The sequence below is a fragment of the Rhinoraja longicauda genome, chromosome 24 (genome assembly GCF_053455715.1).
Source record: "Rhinoraja longicauda isolate Sanriku21f chromosome 24, sRhiLon1.1, whole genome shotgun sequence".
In the NCBI taxonomy this organism is placed as follows: Eukaryota; Metazoa; Chordata; class Chondrichthyes; order Rajiformes; family Arhynchobatidae; genus Rhinoraja; species Rhinoraja longicauda.
In genome coordinates, this window is record NC_135976.1 from 23528540 (window position 1) to 23548898 (window position 20359).

Sequence of the window (20359 nt, forward strand, 5' to 3'; positions counted from 1 at the left end):
TCTGTATCAGTGTAGGTATGTATGCATTACATTTTATTACACTAATATAGAATGAAAACATATCTTGACATGTGTTCATAGTTATTTTATTCACAATATTAGGATTTCTGGAAATAAGTTTGTTGTCACTGATTGCAAATGTGTCTGGTAGGCCCTAATGAAATGTATGTGAGAGAACAGTGGTCATGATAGGGAGAACCATGTGCTGAGAAGTGTGTGCAAGACTGATTATATACACATGTACACACATACATATATCACACATATATGCATATACATAAACCATAAAGGTCGAATCGCCTGTATGCTTTATGTACATCATGTGAAAAATAAGATGAAGAGAGAATAGAGCGTTGCTTTAAATGAAAGTTACTTCTGATCCATGACCATGAGAAGGAACTTTGAGATTTATTTATCTCTATCTTGCCTCTCACAAACACACACGTATTCATATGTATATGAATGTTAGAGCAATACAAGGGAAACTGCACAAAAGAGGGGGCTGTGGAAGAAGGATGGGAGGGAAATGGGCAGAAACAGTAAGAAAGAATAAAATCAGAGAAATTAAGTAGGGGGGAAACATTTTAAAAGAAAAAAAATTGTGAATTGATAGACGAGATATATTATGTATTTTAATAGTATCATCACACATACTGTTACCCCACAACACTAATTACACAACAAACGGCGGGGTTTTGCTAACTAAAATGGCGGACGTTCCGCTCCGTTACGCACACTTCAGTATGCGAGATTTCCACGGAGTGGTCCATTTTGCTCCGCTCTATTATCTTTGGTTACAAGAGAACATACTTAATCACACAACTTCACTCATCTGCTCAACTAGTGCCCGTCCTCGGGCAGCACGCCCTCTGCTGTGCTGGGCACGCCCCTCTGCTGTGCTGGGCACGCCCCTCTGCTGTGCTGGGCACGCCCTCTGCTGTGCTGGGCACGCCCCTCTGCTGTGCTGGGCTCGCGCTGGCTGTGCTGGGCACGCGCTGTTGTGCTGGGCACGCGCTGACTGCGGCTACCGCGACGATCGCAGCCGCGCGCTCCTGGATTTGAGGCGCGGTTTCTGTTGCCCGCGCCTACTATCTCCGTCTTCCTTGAGCAATGGGGCTGGTCCGGGGCGGCGGGCCGCTACTAGCGGTTCTCTTCGTCGCCGGAACAGGTAAGGAAAGACCGCAGAGGCCCAGGGATCGCAGGTAATCTGAAAACACTCAACACAACACCACCCACAGTGTAAACAAACCCTCACCTCGCCCTATGTAAACCCTCCCTATACCATAAGTTATAACATCTCCCCCACATAACAACGTTTCCGTACATCAATAGCCCACCTCAAAAAAAACAACACATTCCTCATTATAGGATAACTGCACCCTGCACCGTAACGCCATCCCCACATCTCCACCATTCCCTAGGAAACGGAGTTCCCAATTCTTTAGGAATCGGGGGTTCCCCTCATCCATTATGGATGATGCTCTCACGAGGGCCTCCTCTATATACTTCAGCTCCGCTCTTGTTCCCCCTCTCCCCATTCGTAACAAGCATAGTCCCCCTTGTCCTCACCTTCCACCACATCAGCCAGCATATACAACAAACTATCCTCCAACATTTCCGTCACCTCCAATGGGATCTCACTACTGGCCACGTCTTCCCATCTCCTCCCCTTTCTGCTTTGCCCAGAGACCGTTCCCTCTGTAACTCCCTGGTCCACTCGTCCCTTCCCACCCAAACCACCCTCTCCCCAGATACTTTCCCCTGAAACTGCAGGAGATGCAACACCTGTCCTTTGCCTCCACCCTCGATTCCATCCAAGGACCCAAACAGTCTTTCCAGGTGAGGCACCTGCACCTCCTCCAACCTCATCTATTGTATCCGCTGTTCCAGGTGTCAACTTCTCTACATCGGTGAGACCAAACGCAGGCTCGGCGATCGTTTCGCTCAATACCATCGCTCAGTCCGCCTTAACCAACCTGATCTCCCGATGGCTCAGCACTTCAACTCCCACTCCCAGTCTGACCTTTTTGTCATGGGCCTCCTCCATTGTCATAGTGAGGCCCACTGCAAATTGGAGGAACAGCATCTAATATTTCGCTTGGGCAGCTGACACCTCAGCGGTATGAATGTTGATTTCTCCAACTTCAGATAGTTCCTCTGTAACCTCCCTTTCCCTTCCCCCTTCCCAGTTCTCCCACTGTCTTCCTGTCTCCCACTACATCCTATCTTTGTCCCTCCCCTGACATCAGTCTGAAGAACGGTCTCGACGCAAAACATCACCCATTCCTTCTCTCCTGAGATGCTGCCTGACCCGCTGAGTTACTCCAGCTTTTTGTGATACCATTCCCTACAGCATTATTTTCACTACACCTCCGTGCACTGTAACCCCATCTCCACACAACGAATCTCCTCCGTACACTGTAACCCCATTCTCACACAACACACCTTCTTATACTGTAACCCCATCCTAGAAACATAGAAAATAGGTGCAGGAGGAGGCCATTTGGCCCTTCGAGCCAGCACTGCCATTCAATGTGGTCATGGCTGATCATCCACAATCACTAACTTGTGCCTGCTTTCTCCCCATATCCCTTGATTCCATTAGCCCCTAGAGCTCTCTCTAACTCGTTTAAACCCATCCAGTGAATTGGCCTCCACTGCCTTCTGTAGCAGAGAATTCCACAAATTCACAACTCTCTGGGTGAAAAAGTTTCTTCTCACCTCGGTTTGAAATGGCCTCCCCTTTATTTTTTCCTTCGCTAATTCCTCGTAATGCCACATTCCCTAGATGCTATCAACTCATAATACCATCCTTCCTACACTGAACCCCATCCCCTCCCTCACCTTCTTGCCCAAACTATAACCCCTCATTAACTCACTATAGTACAAATGCTTTCCCCCCAATATGGAATTACTCGCAACTCAATCCAAATCCTTCCCCTCAATAACTATGCTTTCCAAACATTACCCACCCCCTAAAGAACACATTTCCTCCCTACATTCTAATTTTCTTTAGCACACAACACATCTCCTGAAAATAACCTTGTGCAACAATGCACAACCCCGTCTACCTTCACAACACTGGTTTGCACCTTGCTACACTGCAAGGTGCAAACCAATGGTTAGCTGCAAAATTAGGATGGCCAGGTTACAGTTTACCAAGAAGTACTTTAAAGAGCAACCACAGTTCTGGAAAAAGATCTTGTGGACAGATGAGACAAAGATCAACATATATCAGAGTGATGGCAAGAGGAAAGTATGGAGGAGAGATGGAACTGCCCAAGATCCAAAGCATACCACCTCATCTGTGAAACACGGTGGTGGGGGTGTTATGGCCTGGGCATGTATGACTGCTGAACGTATTGGCTCACTTATCTTCATTGATGATACAACTGCTGATGGTAGTAGCATAATTAATTCTAATGTGTATGGACACATCCTATCTGCTCAAGTTCAAAGAAATACCTCAAAACTCATTGGACGGCAATTCTGTAGCAAGACAATGATCCCAAACATTCTGCTAAAGCAACAAAAGAGTTTTTCAAAGCTAAAAATGGTCAATTCTTGAGTGACCAAGTCAATCATCCAATCTGAACCTAATTGAGCATGCCTTTTATATGCTGAAGAGAAACCTGGAGGACTAGCCCCCAAATCAAGCATAAGCTAAAGATGGCTGCAATACAGGCTTGGTAGAGCATCACCAGAGAAGACACCCAGCAACTGATGATGTCCATGAATCGCAGACTTCAAGCAGTCATTGCATGTAAAGGATATGCAATAAAATCCTAAACTTGACTATTTTCATTTAAATGACATTGCTGTGTCCCAAACATTATGATGCCCTGAAATAGGAGGACTATGTATAAGCACTGCTGTAATTTCTACATGGTGGAACCAAAATGTATAAAAATGGCCTTTATTAAAATCTGATAATGTGCACTTTAACCACATGTGATCTTTTTCTATTACAAATCTCAAATTGTGGCATACAGAGGCAAATAAATAAATGATGGGTCTTTGTCCCAAACATTGTGGAGGGCACTGTCTGATATATCTGGATAGAATGCTTTCTGCGGTTGGTAAATTTCTTTGAACATCCTTTATTTGTTTACTCCTTTCTTTTTGTGATTTAATGATTCCACTTGCAATAACTTCCCCCACATCTCAAATATTTAAAAAAACAGTTATGTGAATGAAGTATAACGTTAATCGACTTCAATGTGCACTGTCTCCTACGAGGTAACAATCTATACTGAAAGCGGAGTGGTTATTTTGTTCAATATTTATCTGTGAGGGAATTAACCATATCATAAGAATCAGTAGACATTTGTTTTCATTAATAGATAAAAATCAACTCTTTGAAAAAAGCTTTGATTATTTTTTGAAATACCCTTGTATCTATTCCCAAATATTCTCTGTTATGAGGACTACGCATATATTTGATACTTTCCCTTTCCATCTCCTTTATACTGTCCTTTTTTAAACAGTGTCTGCAGACAATGATTGCATGTGGTACACTGATATAGAAGGAAACTGGCATTATGGTTTTGACTGCTCGTTCTTCCAGTTCTGCTGTGGAAACTGCACATACCGTTATTGCTGCCAGGTTCATATGCTCCGAATCACTGAAAGGCAGCAAAAGTATTGTGCAACCACAAACCTCAGGTTAGTCAATGTGCTCTTTATATTCCTGTTAATATCGAAGAAACATGTGCCTGGAAAGTTTGGCTGCAGCTAATAGAAGATGGTCATAAGTAACTATGTTTTGGCTTTAGCTGTAATAATTTGCAAACACAGTAAACGCTCATTATAATGGACAATGGGGGTGGGGGAGGTGGTGTCCGTTATTGTCGATTGTCCACTATAACCAAGTAAGGGATTAGTGTTTTATAAATAGAAACAAACTACTGCAGTTGCTGGTTAACACACAAAAGGATACAAGGCGCTGGAGTAGCTCAGTGGGTCAGGCAGCATCTCTGAAGAACATGAATACAATACAATACAATATATCTTTATTGTCATTGTACCCAGGGGTACAACGAGATTGGGAATGCGCCTCCCATACGATGCAATAATTTAGGTAATTTAGACAGCAGCAACCCAACGAAACGAACAGTTGTAACAGTTTTGGACAGGGTAAAGTGCAAGTTGATCTATGCGTTGTGGCCATCCGGCTCAGCAGGACCGGTTCATAGCAGCTATGGCCCTGGGGATGAAGCTGTTCCTGAGTCTGGAGGTGCGGGCATAGAAGGCCTTGTATCGTCTGCCCGATGGAAGGAGTTCGAACAGACTGTTGCAGGGGTGTGAAGAGTCTTTGTGGATGCTGGTGGCTTTTCTGAGGCATCGTGTGTTGTAGATGCCCTCCAAGTCTGGTAGCTGTGTTCCGATGGCCCTCTGAGCTCTATGGACTACCCGCTGTAGAGCTTTCCTTTCTGCCTCCGTGCAGCTGAGGTACCACACAGGGATTCCATGCGTTAGGATGCTCTCTATGGTGCAGCGGTAGAAGGTCGTCAGCAGCTGTTGGGGTAGACCAGACTTTTTCAGTGTTCTTAAGTAGAACAGTCTTTGTTGTGCCTTCTTGACCAGCGCAGCAGTGTTATTGGACCATGTTAGATCCTCCGAAATGTGAGTGCCCAGAAACTTGAAGCTGGACACTCTCTCCACACCATAGGTGATGTCTCAAGTCCAGACCTTTCTTCAGATTCTTGGTCCGGAATTGGACCTGGAATCCAAGTGAGCTGATGGTCGGGAGAATGGTGAGGATCCACGCAGCCATTGGTCGTGACCTGCAGGTAACCGGAGTGCAGGTAAGACTCGGCAGTGGTGGCAACGACGGTGGTGATCTCTGGAGAACATGGATAGGTGCTGTATCTGGATGGGACCCTTCTTCAGACTGATTGTAGCAGGGTAGAAACCTAAAAGAGCAGTAGGGGCTGGACAAAGTGGCTACTGATAGGTGGACACAAAATGTTGGAGTAACTCAGTGGATCAGGCAGCATCTCTGGAGAAAAGGAATCAATTATGTTTTGAGTCAACACCCTTCTCCAGACTGAGCGTCAGGGGAAAGGGAAACTTGAAGTATGAAAAGGTACAAAGAACAAATGAATGAAAGGTATGAAAAGAGTAAAACAAAGCCAGTAATGATGATCAAGGAAAGGTGGAGCCTCAATGGTCCATTGTTGGTTGTGGAAAAGGTGATAACGAGCAGTTATAAACAGTGAAACTAAACAGGTTGAGTGAAACTAGTAGGCCAACTAGGGTGGGGGCAGAGAGGGCAAGGGTTCCTTGAAATTAGAGAGATCTAATCCTTTTGCTTTCTTGGTCTAATTACTCACATAATTTCTGCAATGTTAAATTCCTGACTTATCTTCCAATGCTGCAAAATCTCTTGTCAGATGATTTTTTTTTAAACTAATTTCCTTATTCTCTAAAAGTGGTCTGATCCTTCATTACTTTTTTGAGTGATTATACCGTTCCTTCCACATTAGCTGTATTACATTCTTGGATTACACTCTCTTGCACCCCCCCCCCCCCACCCCACCCTGTCTGCTTTGATGTCAGCCACAACTCTCTCATGGCTAAAACAACTTGCCCACAGACAGCCCAGTTTTCTGTCTGTTTGTTTGTATCTCTCACTTTTGCCCTCTCTCTTTCTCTTGATGCATTAAACTATCAGCACTCCTGCATTGCTATTCTGTGCTCTCCACTATTTCTTTTGCCGTTTTCATCCTTTCTCTTAACTTTTGTTTTGCTACTCTAAAGTCCAGGCTGCTTGGGCACAGTCTTGCTTTATCAATGCTTTAAATACTATACCCATTATCTTGCTATGTCAAACTCTTAATCACTCATTAAATTAATCATCCACTCTTGCATTTGCCGTCGAGCTACATTCAACACTTGATTTTGTCCTGTGTGCTTTAAACTCTAATTTATGTTCTCTTAGTTTTAAGTCAACACCTGCTTTCCAGCTGCTTTAAACTTGCTCTTTGGGTGGTTTGTTTTGCTGTAAATTCTCAGTGAACCTGTTCGCAGGGTTTAATTTTCAGTCCATTGTCTTGCTGCTTTAATCTTGCATTATGTGTCTCATTTGCTTTTTTTTTCTCTTGGATTTTTCTCGGGTTTCCTAAACTATTGTCCCCTCTATTTTAAGTTAATAGTCCACTCAAAAGGGTTTAAGTAATTGGCCCACACCCTCATCTTTTCTTATTCTCGGCCTTCTCTATAACTATTTCATAGTATTTTTTCAGCCGATTCTCTTGATGTCTTGGATTCATGGGTACAATCTGATTAAAATTCTCAATGTTTTTGGCTGTTTTTAATATTTAGTCATAATCTGCTTTGTTGTGCCCTTAGCTTCTGCTCTCACTGTTTTGAGCTCTTGGACCACTCCCTTACTACTTTCAGCTCTCTGCCCACTTTCTCGCTGCTGATTCCAATTGTTTTGCTGCTCGTCTGCTTTGTGTTGAAATCTCAGACCATGTTCCCACTGTTTTAAATTCCAGGCCCCGAATAACAAAATATCAACCCACACTTCGCCCGTGCTCTTGCTTTGTAGAATTCTGAGCCTGCTCTCTCTTGCTCTCTTGCAGCTTTTGACGTAGCCCCATTGTGTCTTTGCATTAATTACTTCACCGAAATTCTTGTCACCAACAGTTAACAGCTCACTCTCTTGAGGTTTTAAACTGAAAACATAATTTTCTCAATCAGTGTTTCAGCCATTCTCTCTCACTGGTTTAAACACTTGCTCCTTTTGCTTCATTAAACTGTCAGTCCACTCGCTCAGTGCACCTTTATCACATTTATCTCTTGGCCCATGATCTCACTATTTTACATTCCCATCCCCCTTCTTGCTACTTGAAATTTTAAACTTCCAGGAGCTGGAAGCTCAGACATTTAGCTTAAAAATAACTTCTCCACCAATGCTATCTACTTCCTGAACACTTTCACACCCCATTCCCAGAGGTGCTGCCATGAACTCTTACTCTTAACTCTACCTCATTCAGTTATCCTTGACATTAGTTCCAGCCTTCTGATTCACGCATGGAGAATTTCAAGCCCTCAATCGACTGGGCTGTGTTCATCATTCTGTGCATGCAGGTTCAGGTTGTCAAGATCAGAGCTGTTGCCATACCATCAGAACACCTTTTATAGCACATCTGTAGAAGTTTGTCCCAGGGTGGAAATTTCAAAAACAAGAGGACATTGCTTTAAGGTGAGAGGGGCAAAGTTTAAAGGAGATGTGCAGGGATTTTTTTTTAATAACGAGTGATTAGTGCCTAGAACGTGCTTCCAGGGCTGGTGGTGAAGGCAAATACGATTGTGATATTTAAGTTGTTTTAAGACAGATACATGCAAAGAATGGGGGGATATGGATCACATGCAGGCAGGAGATTATTTTAACTTGGTATCATGTTGGCCGATGACCTTGTGGCCTAAAGGGTGTGCACCACAAAATATCTTCTTGAACAAAGCTATCACAAATAAACTGTGATGCAAGGCTGTAGCCCCGCAGCAATCAATAAATCCTTGCTGCTTATCTCCCAAATGTTAGTTTGTACGTATGGTCTGTACAGAAATTGGATGTTCATAAGTTGGGAGGATCTGTATTCCCAGACCACCCTGGAAAATGTTTAACAGCCCATCCCAGATATCAACCACACAATCCTCCACACAGTTACAATATGAGGTATGCACACCAAGTCCTTTGCCATTAATTTAATCCTCACTATCTTTCAATGTGATGCCTTCAAAACCAATCCTCTGTTGGACTAGGGGTTGTTTAGAGTAACCGTTTGATTCCCCAGTCAACATTTCTATGTGGTGTGGGAAGAAACTGAAGTGCCCATGAAAACAGTTCTCCCTTTGTGGTCACAGGGAGAATACTCAAACTCCACACAGACAGCACAAGAAGGTTGAGTTTTAATTCTGTTCACTAGAGCTGTGAAGCAGCAACATTGCCTGACTTTTAGTGGGCTCTTTGTCCACTGTAGATTGCACTGGCTGCGTATCGATTCTGCAACACCAATGGCCACATGGGCTATTTATGTTCTTTCAGGTACCAATGTGCTACTCATCACATTCTCCTTGTACAAGATGTTTTGCATGAAGTGTATGGATTTGTCTTGCCATACCTGGGCTATCTACAAACATTGGAAGCTAAGTCATAAATTGGGACAGATGGATGGTGTTAGGGTAAGACAGTGGGCAGTACCACTTCCAACATTGTATCTCATTAATCGTCTTCTGTCTTGGGAAGCAGGGCCCTTCAACTGCGAGTGGAAAGAACAATCAGAGACTTGCCAGGTAGTTTTAATTTAAGTTGTAGTAAGAGTTATTGTGCCAAACTCTGCAGTGCCCCAAGAGTCCTGCACTCCCAATATGGAAAATACCTATACATTCCCACTGTTTCTGTCCAATAATCACTCATAACGTCATGCCCATTACCCCCAATACAATGTGCATACATTTTATATAATATTCTCATGTATGGCATTCCCTGGAGGACCTATTAAATGTTTAAATGCATCACTTACACTGGTTCCTCTGTCTCTTCTGCTAATTATAACCGGAAACATCTAAAAGATTTCTTAAACATGTTTTTCGTTCAGATATCCATATTGACTCTACCCAATCCTGCCTTACAAATTATGGAAAACATTCAAGGATTTTCAGAAGATAATAAATAGTGTATCCACAATTTCCATAACCGTTGCTATAAAAACCTAGGATGCACATCGATTTCTTCAGTGTTATTTGACACCAATATTCATACCTTTTCCATTAATCTCTCGAGCCGTGAGTCTTCATTATTTCCAGGCGATTTTAGGTCTTGAGTGAAAAATTATGCAAACTAATTGTTTAAAATCTCTGCCACTTCTTTATCTTCAGTGTAATTTCTCCTGTTTCAGTCTTTGAAAAATCCACTATAGTTTTTGCTATTCTTTTTCACTTTTTATATAGCCCTGCATATCTTTAGAGTCTTTTTGTATGCCGGTTATAGTAGATGAAGTGTATGTGAACCTCTCACCTGGAAGGGGTCCCTAGATGGAGGTAAGGGAGGACTGATAGAGACAAATGTTACTCCTGAGGTCGAAAGTACCTGGGGAGGGGGTGATTTGGGTGGGAAGAAATGATTGAACCAAGGAGTTGCAGAGATTACTCTGCTCTTCTTCATTGCATTTCCTTATCAATTCCCTGCTTCTCAATACGGAATTCTTTGAACCCTTAATCCTATTACTGCTCTTTATGGCAACTTTGGATGTCCTTTAATGTTATACCAGTTTTAATTTCTTTTTAACTGTCGATCAGCAGCCTCTGCCGTTCACTGATCTTGCAGTGGATGCTTCTCCCAGTTCACCCACTGAGGAAGAATATGCAACATGAAATATTCAAAATCTTGCAAAATTTGGTAGCAAGTGAATTCAAATTGCTTTCATATGTTGGTAACCATAATGTTTCTGCTTTTGGTTTTAATAGTCCTGCCACTGTTGCTGGAATCGCCTCTGCTCTCTTTCTATTCACTCTTATCATTGGAATTATCGTTTGTTGTTTCCTGTGTTCCTGTTGCTATCTATATCGGCGACGGCACAATTTGAGGCAGCATTTCACAGGTCAGTGAACCAATCAGACAGAGTTTAATGTTCATTTTGGTGAGCCAAACAGAAAGTACCCATAACATGTCAATGAGCTAATAGAACTCTGGTACTGAATTACTACATGGACTGGAGTGCTTCAGTGCAGTGTACCACAATGTTTTAAGTCCGGTGATGGGAGAGAATGCTACGCTTGCTAGAAATGTCTACATTTCATGAGGGAATTAAAAACCATGCAATTCATGATGCAGCGATTCAACAGCGTATTTCTTTTGAATATCAGTGAGCTAACCTGCCAAATGTTGTTGAGCCAATAGAAAATACCTTGTACTGTGATTGATTCAATCTTCTTGTATCCTATAGAAAAGCGGTTCCTGATTTCAAATGATCTCTGTGAAATTTTGTGCATGCATACTCCTTAAAATTATCATTTTCCTGCTGCCATGTGCAAGGAATAGAAAAATATGGTAATCGGTTGAGTGAAGAGTGAGATAAGGCTTGTAAAGGCCAATGCAAGAGAGCTCTGATGATGTTATATTCTTGGAACTAGCCGACTTTTGGACTGTTTGATGTTGTTCCTGTTAATACCCCAACATGTTTTCAGTCTACCATTTCAAACACAGTATCCAAATATATTTATTCACAAAATGCTGGGGTAACTCAGCAGGTCAGGCAGCATCTCGGGAGAGAAGGAATGGGTGATGTTTCGGGTCGAGACCCTTCTTCAGACTGATGACGGGGGTGGGACAAAGGAAGGATATAGGTGGAGACAGGAAGATAGAGGGAGATCTGGGAAGGAGGAGGGGAAGGGAGGGACAGAGGAGCTATCTGAAATTGGAGAAGTCGACGTTCATACCACCGGGCCGCAAACTGCCCAGGCGAAATATGAGGTGCTGCTCCTCCAATTTCCGGCAGGCCTCACTATGGCACTGGAGGAGGCCCATGACAGAGAGGTCAGACTGGGAATGGGAGGGGGAGTTAAAGTGCTGGGCCACCGGGAGATCAGTTGCGTTAATGCGGACCGAACGCAGGTGTTCAGCGAAGCGATCGCCGAGCCTGCGCTTGGTTTCGCCGATATAAATAAGTTGACATCTAGAGCAGCGGATGCAATAGATGAGGTTGGAGGAGGTGCAGGTGAACCTCTGTCTCACCTGGAAAGACTGTTTGGATCCTTTGATGGAGTTGAGGGGGGAGGTGAAGGGACAGGTGTTGCATCTCGTGCGGTTGCAAGGGAAAGTGCCCGGGGTTAGGGTGGTTTGGGTAGGAAGGGACGAGTGGACCAGGGAGTTGCGGAGGGAACGGTCTCTGCGGAACGCAGAGAGGGGAGGGGATGGCAAGATATGGCCAGTGGTGGGGTCCTGTTGTAGGTGACGGAAATGTTGGTGGATGATATGTTGGATCCGCTGGCTGGTGGGGTGGAAGGTGAGAACGAGGGGGATCCTGTCCTTGTTGCGAGTGGGGGGAGGGGGAGCAAGAGCGGAGCTGCGGGATGTAGAAGAGACCCTAGTGAGAGCCTCATCTATAATGGAGGAGGGGAAGCCCCGTTTTATGAAAAACGAGGACATCTCGGAAGCCCTAGTCTGAAACACCTCATCCCGGGCGCAGATGCGGCGTAGACGGAGGAATTGGGAGTAGGGGATATACTTTTTGCAGGGGACCGGGTGGGAAGAAGTGTAGTCCAGATAGCTGTGCGAGTCGGTGGGCTTGTAGAAAATGTCCGTCACTAGTTTTTCTCCTGTGATGGAGATGGTGAGGTCCAGAAACGGGAGGGAGATGTCAGAGATAGTCCAGGTATATTTAAGGGCAGGATGGAAATTGGAGGTGAAGTGTATGAAGTCAGTGAGTACTGTTTTAAGGGCAGGATGGAAATATATTTCCCAGTCAAATTAAAGGGAGCATGGAAAATTAAGCCTTTTGAATTTAAAGGATGCAAATGAAATGGGGTACCAATGAGTTTAATAAAGGAAGCATCACACAGTGAGTCAGATAGGATTTCCAAATAGTCAGATAGCAGATTATCAAAGTTGTACTTTACATTTATTGTATGTAGTGTAATTGTTTCCCAGTTATCAACGTTATGCACTCTTGGGCCCGTGAGCCAGTCCAATCATGCAGAGTAAGATGTCAGTGTCTGCATGCATGTGTTGATGCATTTGTGTGTGTACATTCCTTACACAAATAAGAATATGCATTTTCATTTCAGTGCATTAATTGTAAACTTTCTCCAGGGCCAGGACAAGTGATTCGCAGCTTTCCAATGCAACCAGCTTATCCATCGCAACCAGCTTACCCATTGCAACCGGCCTTTTCATCAAATATGCCGCCTGGAACATATGCTGCATACCCAACAGCTCCAGCATACGGTGTGCAAGTAAATTCACATTATTGTAACATGCAAAACTATGAATAAGACAAGTCTTAGCATTTCTCAATGATGGGCAAAGTTACATCATTACAAAGTAAGCAGTCCCTATGACCCTGCAGTTTAAACCTTGGCAAAAGGGATGTAGATGTGAATGATTCATAGTTGATTTGTGTAATACATTTGTAAGTTCACAATTTATAGGAGTAGAATTAGGCCATTCAGCCCATCGAATAATCCGCCATTCAATCATGGCTGATCTCTGCCTCCTAATCCCATTTTCTTGCCTTTTCCTCATGACACCCGTTCTAATCAAGAATTTGTCTAAAAAAGATCCACTGACTTGGCCTCCACAGCCCTCTGTGGCAATGAGTTCCACAGATTAGCTGCCCTCTGACTAACGAGGTTCCTCCTCACCTTTCTAAAATAGAATTCTGAGGCTCTGACCACTTGTCATAAGGTCATAAGTGATAGATATTCTATGACAGTTTGTAGTTTCCCTGAATTGCTTTCACTTTGAATATTTTGATCATTTAGATTCAACCAAGGTCACTCCATGGTGCACAAAGTGGCACAATGGCAAGAAGTGCTTTCTCACAGCCCTAAGGTTCAATTTTGGCCTCTGGCACTTTTTGCAAGGAGTTTGCATATTCTCTCTGTCACCACATGGGTTTCCTCCACATGCTCCAGGTTCTTCCCGTATTCCAATGACTTGTGGGTCGGCAGGTTCGTTGGCCGCTGTAAATTGCCTCCAGTGTAGGTGAGTGGTAGTTTTTACGGAATGGGGCTGTTGAAGGGTATGAGGCAAGAATAAAATAGGATTGATGTAAATGGGTATTTAATGATCGGTGGGCCTGTTTCTGTATGGTATTGTATTTACTATTGTCGTAATTGAAGCAGAATTTGCTGGTCATTGCATCTGTTCCTGCTCCCCCTGCTCTACCACTGGTTATCATTTTTTAAATTAACATGACTTGTCTAAGAACAAGCTTTTTCATCAATTTTGCCCTTTATCTGTACTCTGTGTACAGCTTGATTGTAATCATGTAGAGTCTTTTCTTTGACCGGATAGCATGCAACAAAAGCTTTTACATTGCACCTCAATACATGTGACAATAAACTAAACTAAACAAAAAAAACGTCTATATGGATACAGATGAGGATAATACTTTCTCTCCTGATCTATTTCACACACCAAGTCAAATTCTGCTCCTTACCCAATGTGTTACAAATTATCTCCATGTATGGAATTGATCCTTTATGAATATAACTTCTAATGCATTTAATTTTTGATGAATTGAGAAGACAACACCCTAGGCATGGGGAATGATGAAATCTGATCGGTGTCTATCATGACTTGTCCAAAATGTAAGCTTAAAATGTCAATATAGCAACAAGGTAGAATTTGTGAAGCAGGGCAAATAATCAGCAAGTTATTTGCCTTGCCTTTGCCTGGAAGTCAGCTGTACCTGTCATTATACCATTAGTTTTTAACCTTTATTTTCCACAAAACATGTGAAAACGTTATACCTTGTCCATGATATTCCTTGCAAATGACTTTTTATATAAAAACGGAATATGCTGGAAATACTGAATATGCTGAAAAAAGAAGGATCCCGACCCAAAATGTCGCCATGTTCTCCTGAGATGCTGCCTGACTCATTGAGTTACTCCAGCACTTTCTGCCTTCAAGTGCCGGAAATGCTCAGCATGTCAGGTTGCATCTGTGCAAAGAGAAACACAGTTAATTTTTCAGCTCAAGTACCCTTTCATGTTTCCATTATGCAGCTCTTAATACCTATCTGGTATTCTCTTGCTGTTCCTTGTGTTTCTCAAAAACTGGAATCTCTGCTGATCTCCATTTTCATTTGCTCCTTCTTTCAAAGAATTGGTGTAATAAATGATAAATTTGCTGGTGTAATGAGGATCTAAGTTAATTCAAGTTCGCTATTCTTGGTCTGTAGGTCTTTCTGCGATTCAGTGGGAGGGGGTTCTATTGGTTCATTCTGTTATGGTTCATTCAGGTACTTTTTAAGTACAGTGAGGGTTTCTGCCTCCAGCACATCTTTCTAGGCAGTGAGCTCCAAGTCTAATCCCTCATTGAGTAAACCCCCCCCCCCCCCCCCCCGTCTCCTTTGTTCTAAAATGCAGACTCAATCTAGATGGTTTCTCCTCATAAATCTCCTTTATACTTTCCATTGTGCCAATACTGTGGTAACCGGAATTTTACACCGGCCTGCATTTATGGTGTAACTAATATGCTGTACTATACTTGGATGATCTCCACAACCACTTGGATGATCCTGCACAACCATTCTTCAATTTACTAAAGGATACATCTCTTGAAATAAATGTTTCAGCAGATTTTCATACATCAAAATGGCTGGTCAAAATTTGGCAAGAGCATATGGTTTATGATGAATTTGGCACTAATTATGAGAAAGAGATGGTATTCCTACATGCAGACTGTCACAAAAGTGATCTTATTAGCCAAATAGTCAACACATTTTTTGTCAAAACTTGTAAATCAGGGGATTAATGTCGTCTATGCATTCACTGCAGGCAGCATAGTGATGCAGCTAATAGAACTGCTGCCTCGCAACACCATTGACCCATGATCAATCCCGATCTCTGCTGCTGTCTGTGTGGAGTTTGCTCACACTCTGTGACAATATGTGTTCCCCCCCCAGGTGCTCCAGTTTCCGCCCACTTCTAAAACTGTGTGATTTGGAAGGTAAATGGGCTCTGGTGTTGGTACGCAGTTGAACCTGAGTGACGTTGATAGTAATGTGGGGAAAATAAAAAATGGGATGGGTGTAAATGGATGTTTAATGAGCAACATTGATTTGGTAGGCAAAGGTCCTGTTCCTATACTGTAATATATCCATAAACTTTCCTATCCTACTATGCTACCTTGTTTGTCCCTCTCTGATGCCCTATCTAATATCTCCCTGGAGTAAAATCCAAATTTTCAAACATTGTCATTGTGATTCCAGCACACCAGTCCAAATCATTTATGCATATCATCAATACCACGAGACCAAGTATGAGCTTTGTATACAGTTCTCCAATCAGTAAAATTCGCTTTGACCATTACCCTTTGTTTTCTACCACTATGTTCTTTGCTTTCTATTTTATTCCATCTACCACTTACCTCATTGACCAGATTATTCAGTTGCATAATTACACAATAATTATTTCATTGTTTCAATATGGTTATATATTAGCCTTTACTCTACCAATTGCTTTTATAATTATGTCCCACCAAAAGTGCTGACTAGTTTATCATATCAATTCCAGTTTCACCCTCCAAAAATAGCCTGATTTAAATTTAACTTAGCTTGTGATTTAATCCTCTCCTACCCATACAGAATATTAAATTCCTCACAAATGACCCTAATCTGTAATGATTTTGATACTTTCATGTATAAAGCCAAAATAAATTTCATGCATTGGATATAGTTTATGTTAAAGTGCACTTGTTTTCTTTTTCTTAGGCTCAAGAGAGATGTTTCAGAGTAACCCAATGAACCCAGCATACCCACCCAACATTCCTCCAGGATCGTATGCTCCATACCCATCAGCTCCAGCTTACGGTGCTGCACGTAAGGCCAAATAAGTAATACACGCAATGAGACTAATCTTGCCAGGACCATGAGTGAGAATGAACACAAATGGGGTTAGCAAGTTACTGACCAAATACCCAGAGTCCAAGCATTGATCCAAGCACCTGTGTTTGAATCCCACCAGAGTCAAGATAATTTAAAATTAAGTCATCTAGTAGATCTGCAATTTTCATGTTCGGCTCAGACATCAAGGGTCAAAGTGCCTGTTCTTGTGCGGTACTGTTCTATGTTTTTTTGTCACTAACGTCCTTCGGGGGAAAAAAACTGGGATCTTTAGCTAATCTGGCCAAAAGAAGAAAATACATGTAAGGACAGGGAAGAACTATTAGTATTTCTTGTGGCTTCCACATGCCATGAATGAAAATACAAAGGCTGAAAATGTAAGGTTTTGTAGCGTGTTGATAAAGGCAAGGAGCCAGGTATTTCGGGAAGGTATATTTATTGTATCGTGGGTCTCAGACGGGTCTAGTCTGCCGGAATGGCTTGGCGCCCAAACCTTGTCCTTATATCCCTGAGTCCAGGACCGCCTCCCGGGACTGGTCCATTCCCGTGCCGAGGGGTCGGTAGTAGTATGGCCCTACCCTTGGGAGCCGCCACAGTACCCCCCCCCAGATCCGGAGGCACGAAACGCACTGGTGGTCGCACAACCCGACCGGACCGCGTACGGTAATCGGTCGACAGAGGGGCCGGCGGAGGCACAGTTGGAGAGACAGGCGGTGGGACCCGCAAAGGGGGGCGACCTCGTGGCCGAGGCTGGGCCACCCGCACCGGTTGGTCGATGTCTAAGTGGGCCGGCTTCAGGCGGTCAATTGACACGGCCTCCGGCCGGCCCCCCATGTCCAAAACAAAGGTTGTCTGCCCGTGCTCCAGCACCCGGTACGGGCCTTCATACGGCCTCTGGAGTGGCGCCTGGTGGGCATCACGGCGCAGGAACACAAAGGCGCAGTCCTGGAGGGCCGATGGCACGTAAGGGCGGAATGTCCCATGGCGGGACGTCGGCACGGGTGCGAGCTTGCCAACTCGCTCTCGGAGGCGATGTAGGGTGGATGAGGGCGGTTCCTCTCGCCCCGGCAATGAGGGCACGAACTCCCCAGGCACCGTGAGCGGAGACCCGTAGACGAGCTCCGCTGAGGATGAAGCCAGGTCTTCCTTGGGGGCAGTCCGAGGGGTCGGTAGTAGTATGGCCCTACCCTTGGGAGCCGCCACAGTTTTATAAAGAATCCTACTTTTCTTTGCAGTGCGAAAGAAATATTTAGAGTATGTGGGACAACATTGATTGTTTAGCAGCATAAATAATTTATTAATATGCTGTGATTCTATATTCAGCTGCAGATAGCTTTCAAGCCCACAGTTGAAGAATCAATGTAGTAAAGAGACAGTGTGAGAAAAACAAGAAGTGCTGTAGCAACTCAGCAGATCAAGCTGCATCTCTGGAAGGAATATCTCAGCACGTTTTGGTTCGGGACCCTTCAGACTAATTGTAGTAGTGAGGAGAAAGTTGAAATAGAGGGGTTGGGGCAGGAGAAAGCCTGACAAGTGATTGGTGGACACAGTTGAGGGAGGTTCAGCAAGTGATAGGTGGATACACCTATCCACCAATCACTTACCAGGCTTTGTCCCACTCCATCCCCAGCTCTCTTTTCCAGTTTTCTACTCCCCACTACAAACAGTCTGAAGAATGGTCCTGACCCAAACATCAGTTATCCATTCCCTCCACAGATGCTGCCTGACTTGCTGAATTACTGAAGCATTTGTTTTGCTTCAGAAGCCAGTGTGGACATTTCAACATATTGATACAAAATCGATGTATAGGAGGGGGGAAATTGATGGAGAGGAGATGGAAGCTAGATTGGAGGCAAGGGAGTTTTCCTAAATGGCTATATGTATGCATTGCATTATGTTATGTACATAGTTGGGTATCTCCACTAAAATACCTGACTTTTATTACAGCTGCTCCGCCTCACGTCGCACAGCCATTTTAAAGAAGGCCTGCTGCACATTTTCTTGCAAAATGCAATTAGCTGGTTGACACCTGTTTGCTGACATAAGCATGTTTGCTTTGGAATCCTTGTTTGATCGCAGTAGATTCCTGGATTGATTGCTGTAAGTTCCTGAACTGACTGTCTGTCCAATGCCTCCACTTACCATTGTAGATTCATCAATGACTGCAAGCCCTTGATTGATTGCTGTAGATTACTTGTTTATGGAAGATGCACTTTAATATTCAGATAATGCCCTTCATTATACCCATAGCATTAAGCTTAAATTTTACACAAACATTTACATAATTATTTATTGATGCTTTTTCATTTTCAAATGCCATTCATTTTGAAGTATTGTGTGTGGAAAGTGCTGGCAATAGACTCCTGAGCTGTACACATTAATAGACTGTTTAAAAAACCTGAGGGAAGATTTCATGTGAGTAATAGAGAAACAAGATTTGTCACAAGTTGTAAGCATGGATGTAGTTGGTGGAACTATTATTTTTTTGGATTACAGTCCTTTCATCAGTTGCAATGAAAGGTAATTAACTGGTTTCTCATTTTATTAATGGAGACTGTGTCTAGTATTTCCTGTATTTTCTATTGCAATTCAAATATGCAGTATCTTTGTTCTAACATCAGAGGCATTATGTTACTGCCTTCACTGCAGAATTTAGTCACACCCCCACATTGTCTCGATGCCCTGTTTCCCCTGCATCCATTTTCCATTATGTTCACAGAATTTGCCTGTAAATCTGTAATTTCATTGTTCTGGACCTTGGTGCATGTGACAAATAAACACCCTTTACTCTTCAGTTTCTTGATCTGTATAAATTGTGGGCAGTAGTAACCATTGGGATGGGGGGAAAGGTTGTATATACACATGTGCAGGTACTTGTATAGGAACTATGCCTTTCGAGGTGTGTGCTTGGGTGAGAGTGAGTTCAGGTGTCTATCTTTTCATTATGCATGAGAGTTGGCCAATGTGTGGCTTCAGGTGAGACACCTGCATGTGCAGGTACATGTGTGCCCTCTTAGACAATAGGTGCAGGAGTAGGCCATTTGGCCCTTCGAGCCAGCACCACCATTCAATGTGATCATGGCTGATCATTCTCAATCAGTACCTCGTTCCTGCCTTCTCCCCATACCCCCTGACTCTGCTATCCTCAAGAGCTCTATCTAGCTCTCTTGAATGCCTGTGTCTTTTGCCTTGCTTGTCTTACTTGCCTATGTGTCTTTTGTGTAGGAAAAATACATGTATTTGCATTGGAGAGAAGTGGTCAGGTGAGCTTGGCAAAGAGAGAAATGGGCACGTGTTCACACGGAATCACAGTACGAAATGGAAAGCGCTAAGATGCCACTGTCGTCTATGGAGTGCTCCTGAGAGCTAGGTATTGCAACACAGGTTCAGAGTATAGGGCTCTTGCAACGCCAGTGAGGTCACGACCCCTGACCCATAATGTTGCCGCACAATGCTTTCAGGAGGACAAGTGATGTACTGGAGGCAAGCACTTACTATGGCTGTCAGTACAGCGGGACCATCTTCAGTCCCAGCCGCCGTTGAATTGTCGCAGTTTTTTGCCAGAATTCTGCCGGAGACTCTGAAGCCAAAATCGTCACTAAACATGCAACACCTCAGTCCCAACCAAAAATCTTATGAATGGCACCACATAATTACAGTGCTTAATCACATCAGGTTGCTTAACTTCATCCCGATAAACTTAGTACAGCTGCAAACCTCACGCTACATACCACAACACGCTTACACTGCCTGTTGAACCATGCCAATCTCACCAC

At 43.4% G+C, this 20359-nt stretch overlaps 1 protein-coding gene across 2 annotated transcripts; it reads left to right on the top strand.

Annotated features, from left to right (window-relative positions):
* Window positions 1-973: 973 nt before the first annotated feature.
* Window positions 974-19377, top strand: shisa4 (shisa family member 4). Of its 2 annotated transcripts, none has more exons than XM_078420781.1 (6): window positions 974-1168; window positions 4488-4665; window positions 10477-10610; window positions 12821-12955; window positions 16452-16559; window positions 18531-19377. In XM_078420781.1, exons 1-6 carry the CDS (start codon window positions 1111-1113, stop codon window positions 18560-18562), a joined length of 645 nt encoding a protein of 214 aa, XP_078276907.1. In that variant the 5' UTR covers window positions 974-1110; the 3' UTR covers window positions 18563-19377. The 2 variants fall into 2 exon arrangements, with proteins under 2 accessions (XP_078276907.1, XP_078276909.1); XM_078420783.1 differs by having other exon boundaries at window positions 1087-1202.
* Window positions 19378-20359: the final 982 nt, after the last annotated feature.